Below are 12,681 nucleotides of genomic sequence, written 5' to 3'. Positions count from 1 at the left end.
ATAAGCACTAAGTTTTTATTATATTAAATATGTATTTTTGGCAGAGTACGCTTCAAGAATACCTGGATCGTCAAATTTATTTGCAATAACTTTAGGATTTTAAGTTAAAAGTAACTACAAAAAAATGCATATAAATATACCATGTACCATATCTAAAGTTTCATGTCAGTCGGATTAGCAGTTTGTGCACGAATCCGGAGAAAAGCAAAACAAAAAGAACTTATCTCCTTTTAATATTGCTATGATATTACTATCCGTCTATTCTGCGTCTCTATTTGTTGAAACACAACAAAAAGAACGAAATGGATTTTTACATGGTTTTACCGTTAAATTCATGTGGTAGCTTAAGTTATATAATTCATTAAGGCTTGATATTGAATATGTCGAAAAAAGCATTCCGATTAGTAACTAAATTCGACTTCGGACCTAAATGTTTTATTGTGTAGAATCTTTTTTTATCCATGAAAAATTGGTATGGGCAGTAATTTGTTGATGCTATAAGCATTCGATAATATGTATTCATAAACAAAATCAAAATATACTTTCTTTAAGGGGCTTTTATAAGTAGGTACTTTTGAATCGCCATTATACCTACAAACTATATTAAGCACTATTATCAGCTATTATCGGTTTCTTGTCAGAATCTACAATTCTACCGCGAGAACTGGCAAGAAACTCAGTAGTCGAAGTTTAATCTTACGAATAAAAAAAAATCAACTCAAAATAATAAGAGAATTCAATTGTCATATGAATTAAATAGGCGCAACTAGAGCAAGATATAAGGTAATTATTTAGTAGTATTTTATTTTTCTTTGTTTAATCCATTACTCTCTCGGTTTGTTTTCGTTTTCGGAGTCAACATCGACAGATAACATTATTAAAAAGTATAAAATCAAAAATCTGTTTTTTCAAACTTCCGTCCTCTCCTATTTGTAGAGATTAATTGTAGAGCTTACTCTACCACGACGCTCCAATGGGTTATTAAAAAATTAAATTATTTATTAAAAACCCATACTATGGCAGCCCTACTCCCACATTGTCACATTTCTTGACGCTGTCACACATGTTTTTTTTTAATTTTAAGAAACACAATGCTTGTTATACGCGCCCATTCAAACGGCCTTTTGTTTATAACTAACACAGCTGACAATCTGTGGCAGCTAATTGTGCAAATAACGTCTTGACATTTTTCAATTTTTTATTTAAAACATAAGATCTCATAATAATCTTTTGTCAACAAGACGAAAGCTTACATCTTTACTTTAGTATAGACGCACCTTTATTATATTTATTTTATCAATATTTTTATATTACTGCTTTCAGTATATTAAATATGCAACTAATAAAGAAAACCTCTAGGGCTTTTCTTGAAGTTGTATCATTCAGTAGGAGGGTCACTAACTTTTATTTTTAATTAAAGCTACGTCAGTAAATACTCTTTACATGTATGTTCTTTTTGTTGAGTTATCTGCATAAAGTTTCGTAAATTAAAAAATAAATAGGTACGTTTTCCAAGAGGAAGGAATTGCATATTAAAATATTCTTCAGCTATTTTTTGTACGTTACAAATCTAAATGACTTCTTCGGAAATTAGTAAGCCGTTGTTAGAACCTCTTAAAGTTTATGTGGTTAATCCACTTGCACCAGCGACACAATTATTTATAGTGAAAATTATGTCTGGTGTTGTGTTTGGTGAAAATCAATTGATCGATATGTATCTAATAGTGTATACTAATAATATCAGGGCTGCAGAAGCTTTTATATTGGAGATAGAATCCTGTGCCTTTTCATGCAATAATTCTATCAAAGTGTCCTCAGATATACCGAGGTAATATAAATGACAAGTCCTTTTAATAGTTCTATTCAGTTCAGTTGAAATTGCTATTGCATCATCTTGCTTAGGTACGCAGTATGAAAATTATTATTTCTTGAAAGCATAATTAGTAAAATTTCTATAACTTGTATAATCAAAATACTTGTTGATTCTTTTAAGCCTCATTCAAGTAAATATTCTGAAACAGAAGCCTAACTATGTCTTAAAATGACAAACTTCCATATAAGCTTTGATTTCCAAATTAACTTCTTAAGAAATGATTTTTCGATAGCGCTTTGACGATAAACCTTTATTCTTAGACGCAAGCTTAATTACGGATTTCCATATCTATCACTAATGAATTTAAAAATGGCGAATTTCCTCACAAACTTTTATCATACGTTTTGCTCTACTGAAGTTTTTTCTTGTGCGCAGTTTACCATTATTTGCCCTCTAGATTTGTGTTTGTCGTAATTTCCTAGAAAAAAAAATTATAATTATATTTGTTGCAGGGTAACAGATGGCGATGTTTTTTGTTTCATGACAGATTTTGACAATCCAAACTTAATGTTATTTCATGAGAAAAATATAGAGGACCAATTTAATGCTTTATATTTAATAATAAAATTAGCAAACAGCTTTAGCTGGCCTAGTGAACTAGATGACAAAGAAGGAGAAACAACAAAAAAAATTAATACGAACAGAAAAAGTAATAAACACGCAAAATCAGAAAAATCTCTACCCGTTAAAGAAAGAAAGCCTATATTTTTAACTGATGGTCTTGTTGCTATTGATATTCTTCATTCAATGTCATCAAATATGCCATCTGATATATATTTCTGTCCAACTCCCCTTACAGCTATAACAAAGTCTGTATTGGGTGATTACTTAAACGTAATTTTTAAATTTAATATAAAACAATTAAAACAACACGATTTAAGCTTTGAAAACATACATTTATTTTAACCATTGTCTGTGTGAATATGACACGCTAATAATACGCTAACGTATCACAAGCTCATCACTGGATATTATGTTTATTTATATTTATGTTTATTTGGTTAACTCCTCCTTGGTTTGGTGCTTTAAAACTGCATATTCTGAGGTTCTGGGTTCAAACCTCTGCTATGCTTCTATAAGCACGAAGGACTCCTGCCGCTGCACTCTTTCCGTTTGTGTCGAATTTGAGATTGCACTTGTGTTTGTGCACATATATGTCGTATGATCTCTCTTGAAATAGGCCACATAGATATCATCATTATTTTAAGATACGTTATACAGTGGAAATTAATTATATGGATCAAAATATTTATTCATAATACTATTGTTTCGTACTCAAACACAATAAACAAAATGAGGAAATAATTTAAATACAAACAAACTTGAGAACAATTAGTGTATTGCTTTGATGAAATTTTCTGATTACCACTTTCTCTTGTCGCTATAATTTTCATTTAATTCGAATTAATTATTTAAAAATAAGTAATATTAAATTAAAATTAAATATTGTACGTTTAATTTTTCTTTCATCTTGTTTTGTATACCCCAATAATGTTCCTAATTTTAAAGTCACGCTAATTAATTCAATACACAACTAAGTCAAAGGCTCCGAGTTTAAATAAAATTTAAATATAAAATAAACCCTTAGGTGCATTGTAACGTCATTAATGACGTGCTTGTTTGGGCCGCGAATGATGATGTGTTTCATATTGAAGTCGAGAGACCTTTAATTATCCATGATGAGGTTGATGGTGACTCGCATTGTAATGAGAATAATATAATTGGAAAAGATCTCTTGGAATCATTAAACTTAGATTCGACCCAGTTTAGCGCTTCATGGTTGAAGAAAGAACTCATCGAAAAGGTATTGAGTATGATCATTATTTATTATTAAATAGAAATGCGTATATTAAACTATTATGTATATTTCAAGCATAAAACTATATACCTGATGAGTTGACTGATTTATAGTTCAGTTTTTCTTATATTAAATAATATATAGGAGGTAATTATTAACTTTTTAATAATGTAAGGCATTAAATTATAAAGCAAGGTTAATATCTCAATAAAGTTATGTAAAAAGGTGGCGTCATCTGCGTCGAAGAATCCGTACGGATGTATTTATAGGGCTGTGGAATTCAGCAAAACTTTGAGAGACATTTGGTTAACGCGTATCCACGACGATGGCAAGAAAGTTTATAACAACATGGGCGTCATTAGTGACGGCTCACTTGGAACTATTAAAGGTAACGCGGAAGAAATTACGTCTATTTGAATAGCGATTTGACAAAATTTGAGTTTCAGCTGCCTTATTGTTTATCCTTTTTCAGTGCTTTTATTAAGATTAATATATTTCAATTTTGTATTTATTCATGGAGAAGTATTTTACTGTATTTTACTTAGGTACTGTATTTCAATTCTCTAATGCAATACTTCCATTTCTATGTTATTTACCCGATTCATTTTAATTTTTTTTTAGGATCTCTTGATATATTGTATGTTTTAGTTAAGTGGATTGTAACAAAGTACTTTTGGCATTTTATCTATTAATTAGCACTACGATTAATAAAATTTAAAAGTACGTTTCCTCGTACGAAAGATTTTCTCCGTTTGTCGATTCAAAAAGTAACTAACTACATGAACTCTAAGATAATTGCGCGCATTTTGAAAACATATAATTTCAATAAAAAAAAAAACAGTTAAACTGACTGCTTATATTATTAGTAGGAAAACAACTAATTTTACTGTAATGATTGTGAGTAACTCATCAGAGTTTGATTCGAACGTATCAGAGTTTAATTCTAATGGATTAGTGCTTTAAAAATAAGGCTGTAAGCTATTCATTTTTATTTGAGATTTTATTAATTAGAAAAAAATATATTTTCTTAAAAATATTCTGCAACACAATCTTCTAAAAATAACAAAGAATTTTATAGTTTCTTTTTTTTATATTTTTGGACAAATAGAAGATGAAAGGAGGTGAATTTGAGTTGAGTAGTAATTTAATATTATAATTATTTTTGGCAACTTGTATTAAGTTGATTAAAAAAAAACAATAGGCCAAGCTCATATTTGATAAAGTTATAAAATAATTTTAGGCTCTTTTTTTATAAGAAGCCATAACCGTTAACCGACAAACAACTTTATTAAACCGATAGCTAATGACAATATAACTGGGAACTTCAGAGAACGGGTATAAATGCAAAGCTATCGATGGTTTAGAATGAAGCTTACATCAAGAAGAACGGAGAGGAATTACAATAAGGCTTACAATAACTCATTAATTATAAATACCTGAATTTATTATTTACATAATGTTTTTCAGAACGAGAATTTTTCGACCAAAAACTACTACTGTCCGTAAACTAGGCAAACAATCAAACGTCGATCATTGCTCTGCAACTTTTGTTAAGCAACGAACACTTTCGCGTTTATCCTTATTTCATTCAGTATTTACATTATAAATATATATATTTTGGGTTGCATATTTGCATATACCACATGAAAGATAAGAAATACTTTAATTATATATATCAATTTATATATATAACATCAATTTATTAGTTCTTTAAAAAAAGCTTTTTATTTCCTTTTCCAAAAATACTTTATATCTTATATCAACTAGCTGGTTGCCTGTGATTTTATCCGCGTGAAACGTTACCGCTCCCCCATGGGTAGTAACGTGATGTTATACAGTTTAAAATCTTTCTCAGTAAATGGGGTTTTTAATTTAAAAAATATTGTATTGAATCGTATAGAGTTTTTCTGGATCAGCGCATTTTAACAAAACTAGCTTTTCTGTTTTTAAATGTAGCGTAAAATTAAGTCATATTACGATATCCAAATCGCTACTAAAAGTGGTTCGTTAGAAAGTAAACTACAGACATCATAACAATTTTCATTATTTCTAGTATTTTTTCGCAACTAATTAGCATCATAATATAATGTAATATTTACTAGAATTGAGTGTCGCAACTTGGAACGTGAAAAATAAAAATAAACTCCTAAGTCAGTAAATCAGCACATTGTCCTTTTCAAGCTTTTATTTAACTTCTCCTGTTTGTATGTGTGAGTCAAATTCAATTTCAGTTCTATATTGATTGAGCTGAAATTTTGCACACAATGATATAATTATATTCTATAAGTAGTTGATTTGAATCCTTTTTATACTCGAATATGTTGATAACTATATATGTACGTATAGTAACAAAAGCTTATCATCATTACAGGATATGCCTATGTTTTGCCAGTAGTATTTAGCAATGGTTCTTGGTCGGTGGATAAGCGTTTCGAAAATGATATTCACCTGAAGCAAGAAATAAAAAGAATGAATCAAGAAGTCACAAAACGCCATAAGGAGGTTATTATTATATCATTAATTACTTTAAAAGTCGACTTTTATTAAACATTTGTGACTTCGTATAAGATGTAGAACATTGATTTTATTTTTGTATGTCATTAAAAATGTATTTTACGCGAATATATAAAATTGCCTTACATTTTTAATGTGAAACCTCTTTTAGGCGTACCTATTAGGGTACGACCATCTCTATTCTACTAACTACTACTACTCTTAAGCCCATTTTATTAAAAAAATCTCTACAAATTATTCTAATATCCAGAAATTTCAATATTGTTTATAAAAATGCTTCTTACTAATATAACTGCTTTTACAAAACTAAGTGGTTTAAAACTCATTGAAATCATGTCACGCTTAGAACATTGGCAGTATGTTTGTCTAGAAGAAGTCGTATACATTACAAAACTTAAATCTTCAGTTTTACTTAGAACTTTATAAGTAAATCAAACCAGCTTATGATTTATTTTATTATATGCAAATGTTATCCCCGAATTTAGTTGAATGAATAATTTTAATAAATTCAATTATTATCTTCGTAATATAAGTACGAAAGAAGTTTTTTATGATATATATTATTCTTATATTTACATTATAGAATTATAGATGCTATGTCTATAATTCCATATAGTTAAATTAAAAATCATTGTGAATCAAGAAATCAATATCTAGTTTTAATATATATACCGAAACTTTAATATTTTCTCTTTATTTAACTACATTTTAGATGATATCACACTGTAAAAAAATATTGCACGAGAACATCATTAATCAATCTCTCAAAGACGAGGATGGCAGCAGCTTTACAAGTAAATATTAATAATATGAAGATTTTCAAAAAACTCTGTTATGATTATAACATGAAATAAAATAAATTATTTTTAAGATTGAATATTTTCATTAACGTTCAAAAGCACAAAAATATATCGGGAGCTGAAGAATTTCTTAATTTCGAGATTCAGTATTAGGGGCATCAATTCGATTTGCCGCCATTCGATTACCCGAGTCGGGAGTGTTGGCTTGATCCATTGGCCAGACGTCTGGCGTGCTAACGCGGTAAAGGAAAAACAAATAAAAGCGCATTTACCAACCGATTAATATTCGGCGGACCACGGTCTGGGCTCCCTGACCACATCGTTTGTTTAACCTCTTCTGTCAATTTGATTTCCGACCTCAGGGTATGTAATTTCCATTACGAAGGCAAAACGCTTTGTTTGTCGACGTGAGGAGCAATAAAGCTCGTAGAGCTGTTATATCAATTAGTTAAGAAACTTCCTGAATTCCCTTTAGGAGAAAATGAGTTCATTGATTTCTCGAGGAAGTTTATAAATTGAAGTGTTTTCATAATGTGTATATTATAAGATTTTAAATTTATCGTATTTACGTTGATATATTGTTTGTAGAAAATGTAAACTGTATGTAAACATACTATACATAGCGCCTTTAGATTTTGCGTTTAATTAGATTTTAATGCAGTATTAAGTAGGCATTGATTATAGAAATCACCCGAACGTTAAATTATGTTTATACATCACAGGTTCCAAGTACTAGTAAGTTTGTACGTTCACTATTATTAACATAAGAGATAACATGCCTCTACGATAATTTTCCAACTCCGGTCTTAGTTTCAGTATCTAAATAACGCTTCAGGCGAATCCTCATACGTTTAGATATCTAATTTTCTTGAGATTTTACAAAACGTATGATTTAACCTGAATCAACACAGATCAAAATTTGCTATAGTGTGTATAATTTTCTTTAGTTGACCAAAATGTACTGTATATTTGCTTGTATTGGTACATATTTCGATTAATATTAAATCTTAATATAGTCACCAATGGAATTGTTGCGTTAAAAATGTGTAGTTATAAACTACTGTTTTTTGTATGGTGCATATAGTAAACGAGTTGGAGGTTTACCTAATGGAAACTAACTACCACCGCCCATGAAGCATGCATTGTAAACAAGAAATAATAAGCGAGTCATTTATAACGTTATAAGGGTTGTTATAAAAAATATTATAAAATTCGATAGATAAATTTTCAATAAAATTATTTGGAAATCTTTTATACTCAAGTCATCTAAAAAGATTAGTAAAAAAACAGCATTAAAGGTGAGTGCCTATATTCTTAGTGTGCGGGGAATTCAAATCAAACTCGTCTCATTAGTCCGTACGGGAAAACTTGGATTAGTTGACCAACTTCTACTAGTGGACCGGTCGGCATTCGCGACGCGCTAACTTTCCTCTGCAATTTAATTACTTTATAACATTTGAAAATCTTCAAGAAGTTATGAATCATGAGTGAAGGTACTCAAACTTTTAATAACTTACATATTTATTAGAAAATATACCTTAAAGTTTAGAAATGATAGTAGATCAATAACTTGGTTCTTAGTTAAAATAAAGTGGAATATTGAAGGTCTTAAGGTCACATTAACGCAAGCGAGCTCCTGCGATTTTCCAGCCGAGTTGTGTCGCTCTAGAGACATTCGTTATCTGCCCCAGCTTGCTTGGATTTATTGACTTTTTTCCTGCCTTAATTTCCAGAGATTCGGTCGAATGGACGAACGCTACCACCGGAACATTAACGTTGCCCCGGGGAAATATCGTTTGTGTTTCATAGTATTTTAAATTATCACTTACGTTTCCATCTTAGTAATCTGGCAGGATAACGTAATGTAATTTATGAACCACAAGTAATTAGATTCATAAACTTGATGTAAAGATAAACAACGGAAGGTTGAATGGTGTAAAAAGCGTTTTTATCCCATACCATAAAGTGGCTTCTCGGGTTGGTAGGTCGAAAAATTTGTTTAAAGATTCAATGCCGCCTATAAGGAACTCGTTTTAAGAACGCAACGGCCTGCAAATATTCCCATTTTCCCTTAATAACATGGGAGAAATTGCTCGATTAGTGCAGAAGGGGATAGATCCGGGCTTTCGATTGCGATACGTAAATCCGGACCAAGCGTGCTCAGGTATTTTTAGTTTAATCTTATTTTCATCATATCACTTACTATAGTTTTTGTTATTATGAATATGCCATGATAAAGAAATATTTATATATTCGAATGTCAACGTGTCAGTAAGAACTTAAACTACTCCTTATTTTGTAAATGCACCAAGCGCTCGAAGACGTTTTAGTGTACCTTCTCTTTGGCAATGAGCTAACAGTCTGTCCTTTTATTTGGAACACAATCATTTATCCAGATCAATGATGCACATCGATTATAAATAAATTATACACTGTTAAATATAAGGTTACAAGACTTTTTGATTCTTAAAATGTAATTGTAATTACTTAGTACTAAATTTGTGCACCGTTTTAAAATCGGAGTACATAAAGAAATTTAAAATTCGGAAAAAAGGAAGAATCTCACAGAAATGGAGTGCTCAACAAGCTTTCGAGTTCTCTTTAAAAATTTAAATCCATCAATGTGACGATACATTTCCCTTTTCTGAACTATATTTGGTTTATAATGGTTTTCCCGTATTTAATGTGAGCTTAAAGATAATAAAAATCACAGCTTATAATTATTTACAATTATGTGATTTATTAATGTTTAGTAAAATTAAACTCTTTGTATTTCCACAGACTAAAGCTTTTTACGCAATATTTTTATTTAAGTATTTTGTAAAACAATTACTGTCTTCTAAAGTGATTGCGTATGAAAACAATAAGTCTTTTTTATTTTAACTTAAATGTTAAAACGAGGTTAAAGTTTACACAGATAATATTATATAAAATATTAATTAGATAAAATAAAGAGTTAATATTTTGAAGTGTGTCAAAGACAATATAGTTCTTTTGTGAACGAGGTCGCTTAAAGTGTTCTGTGGTCTTATCATATTACCTTTTCCCTCATAAATGGTCCTTGTAGCAAAATTTGGTAATGGTATATTTATTTATTCTATAATATCTGAAGCAAAGATTGCCCAATTTGTGCACTTCTTTTAGCTTTTTATAAAGATAATTAGAAGCTTTAAATGAAGAGAATCAACTCAATGTAACATCCGTGAGACTGAATTAAACTGCTTTTATCAGCACTGGCAATTTTCTGTTATAATAGATGTTTATATTCAATTTAATTTAACAAAAGTCGATCGTTAATGATTTAACATCTCAAAACAATGATATAATTGAAATATATTTACCCATTAACTATTACGCTGTTTGCTTGGTCGAGTCTATCAGGCTCATGCGGCACACGTTTTCTTAGCATGAGATTTCTTAGAAAGTAAAGTTACCCCTGATAAGTAATGCAACGTACTAAGCACTTCGTACAAATTATTTATGTAATTAGATCCTACCAGGACTACCAAGAGATAAGAAAAAATGTAGTAAATATAGAAATGAGACTTTCCAATTATTTGGTTTTTGATTACAGAGACAAATTAATTTTAGCTTACATACATAGTTACATGGATTGATTTTAAATATGATGGAATAACATATGTGTCGTATGTAAGTACATCGCAAAATAGTCAGTAATGAAGATAAGAATCCTTTCCAAAACATAAATAGCGTTCATAGTTTGGATTATTGACAGTAGAGTTATTGTGTAAGGGTAGACTCTAAAATCACGATCGTTAATTGTCAGTGTTGAATGATTCTGTTTGTAATATTAAAATAGCCCTTTTTTACTCAATGCATGTGTATGTATATGATACATATACCAAAATCACAATTTTTGCCTGCCTCTCTGTCTGTTTGTTCCGGCTGATCTCTGGAACTTTCATTGGCAGATATAATACGGGGTAACTTATGCTACAATTTTTTTTTGTTTAATCCAAACGCCTACAAGGTCACAGGCAAAGCTACTTATACCCAACCTCAACCCACCACTAGTAAGATATATAGGAAGTTAATTCTTACAGAATAATACTGCTGGTATTGATATTATAGGATACTCAATTTTAAACATTCGATACTTGATATTTTGTAGAAACCATATATTATTTGTTAGATCAAACATAATGACGGTTTGATTGTGTTTATTCTCACTTACTGTATCAAGAACATTCAAGAGCTACAAAATATCAGTTCCAAATATATTTTAACACAGATATAATTCTAAAATTAATTGAAAATCATATTAATATAAACATAACTTTTACCTTTCTAGAGAACACGTTAATTAGAAAATTCTAGGATTAAATTTCTGAACAGTCGATAGTTTCTAACTCCAATAAAAGTGTTCGATATGAATCCAATCATAGACTTAGCAAAGGTAATTCTAGAAAAAGTAGGATATCTTGTCGGATTAAAAGCATTCAATTTAAATATCTCGGACCTTTGTCCAGTGAGTTTCCGTAGGCAACCGAGCATGAAATTTCATTTAATCGCTGGAAAGAAGTGCGTCTCGGCTAATGCAGATTGCGAAGCTCACCCTCGGGGCCGGTTAATTTATAGCTCAACAAAATTTTATTCTTTCTTTAACTGTTCATTCGTCCATTTTTTCATAGTTAATGGACTGGACTTACTGAATTAGATATTTAATTTCGGAAATTTGTGCTGTGCCCTTTGTCGTCGCGTCTGTATGGAACTATTTTTTTGCATTTTTTAACTCTTGATAAGTATAAGGAAAGTAAACAAATAAATTTAATTTATAAAAGAAGCAATTGAGTTCATTTTTTGAAAATAACCGTTACTATTGCGAACATAATTTTGGGTTAGTAGTTAATAAAATGTATGAACACAGGCTTAGTTATGAGTTGGTATTGCTTTGTATTTTTGGTCGTAGTATATGTCTAAATAAATACTTTTATTATTTTATATCTTGATATTAATTTTGTGGACGTTTATCGTGCCTCCCATCCTGACTTAAGTGTAGTCGGAAATATAAACAGAAAATATAGGTAATCATCAATAGAAAAAAATTATTTTATTGGACTCTGTTGAAATGATCGAATATTTTTGCGTATAAATGAATTAAAGTCTGCTTGTGAATTAGATAAATAAGCAGGTTCTAAGAAATTCTGAGTAAGCAAAATAAACACAAAACTTTCGTTTACATAATAAGAAGCTGAATAGGAATCGATTCCCTCATGATTTGGTGACCTTTTCTTGTTGACATATTTATCGGACGATTTCTAAGATGTTAGGGCGTGGAAAAGTTAAATAAATTTAAGAAGAACATTAGATAAGGGAATGGCTTTTGTAATGTCTTCGGGACGCCGTAAATGCAACCAATGTGTGCCATAGATATCTGTCGAAAACACATTGTGAGGTCAAAGTTTGTTGCTTTCTATTTATAATTGTTTTGAGAAATAATTTCCTTGGCAGTCTGTTCTAAATGATAAATTACATGGTAAAGTTTTTATATTAGTTACGTTCCGTTTTACTTTGATGTTTTTCCATCCGTAACATTTCGTGAACATCTTCTTTTTCTACCTGTTATCTACCCTTGTGGGTAGAATTCCCCTATTTATATGTTTAATCGTGATTGAGTTGAAAGTTAATTGATGTTAAAATAAAAAATAAAGTACAACGCGTAAAAGTATAAATAA

The 12,681-nt window shown here is 30.1% G+C and overlaps 1 protein-coding gene across 1 annotated transcript; it reads left to right on the top strand.

Annotated features, from left to right (window-relative positions):
* The first annotated feature begins 1,574 nt into the window (after window positions 1-1,574).
* Window positions 1,575-6,990, top strand: LOC124535409. Its single transcript, XM_047111619.1, has 6 exons — window positions 1,575-1,828; window positions 2,326-2,707; window positions 3,462-3,677; window positions 3,897-4,059; window positions 6,043-6,173; window positions 6,898-6,990. The coding sequence occupies exons 1-6, from the start codon at window positions 1,575-1,577 to the stop codon at window positions 6,988-6,990; spliced, it is 1,239 nt and encodes a 412-aa protein (XP_046967575.1).
* The last annotated feature ends 5,691 nt before the right edge of the window (window positions 6,991-12,681 follow it).

This window comes from Vanessa cardui, chromosome 14 (assembly GCF_905220365.1).
Source record: "Vanessa cardui chromosome 14, ilVanCard2.1, whole genome shotgun sequence".
Classification (NCBI taxonomy): Eukaryota; Metazoa; Arthropoda; class Insecta; order Lepidoptera; family Nymphalidae; genus Vanessa; species Vanessa cardui.
Note: the sequence above shows the minus strand (reverse complement) of the source record. Positions and strands in the feature narration are given on the sequence as shown.

Bases quoted from the DNA above. Each gene is read 5' to 3' on its own strand.
- LOC124535409 (XM_047111619.1), top strand. From the start codon at position 1,575: ATGACTTCTTCGGAAATTAGTAAGCCGTTGTTAGAACCTCTTAAAGTT. The intron at 3,678-3,896 runs GTATTGAGTATG...TTATGTAAAAAG, and splicing joins AGAAAGAACTCATCGAAAAG to GTGGCGTCATCTGCGTCGAA. The intron at 4,060-6,042 runs GTAACGCGGAAG...TCATCATTACAG, and splicing joins CTCACTTGGAACTATTAAAG to GATATGCCTATGTTTTGCCA.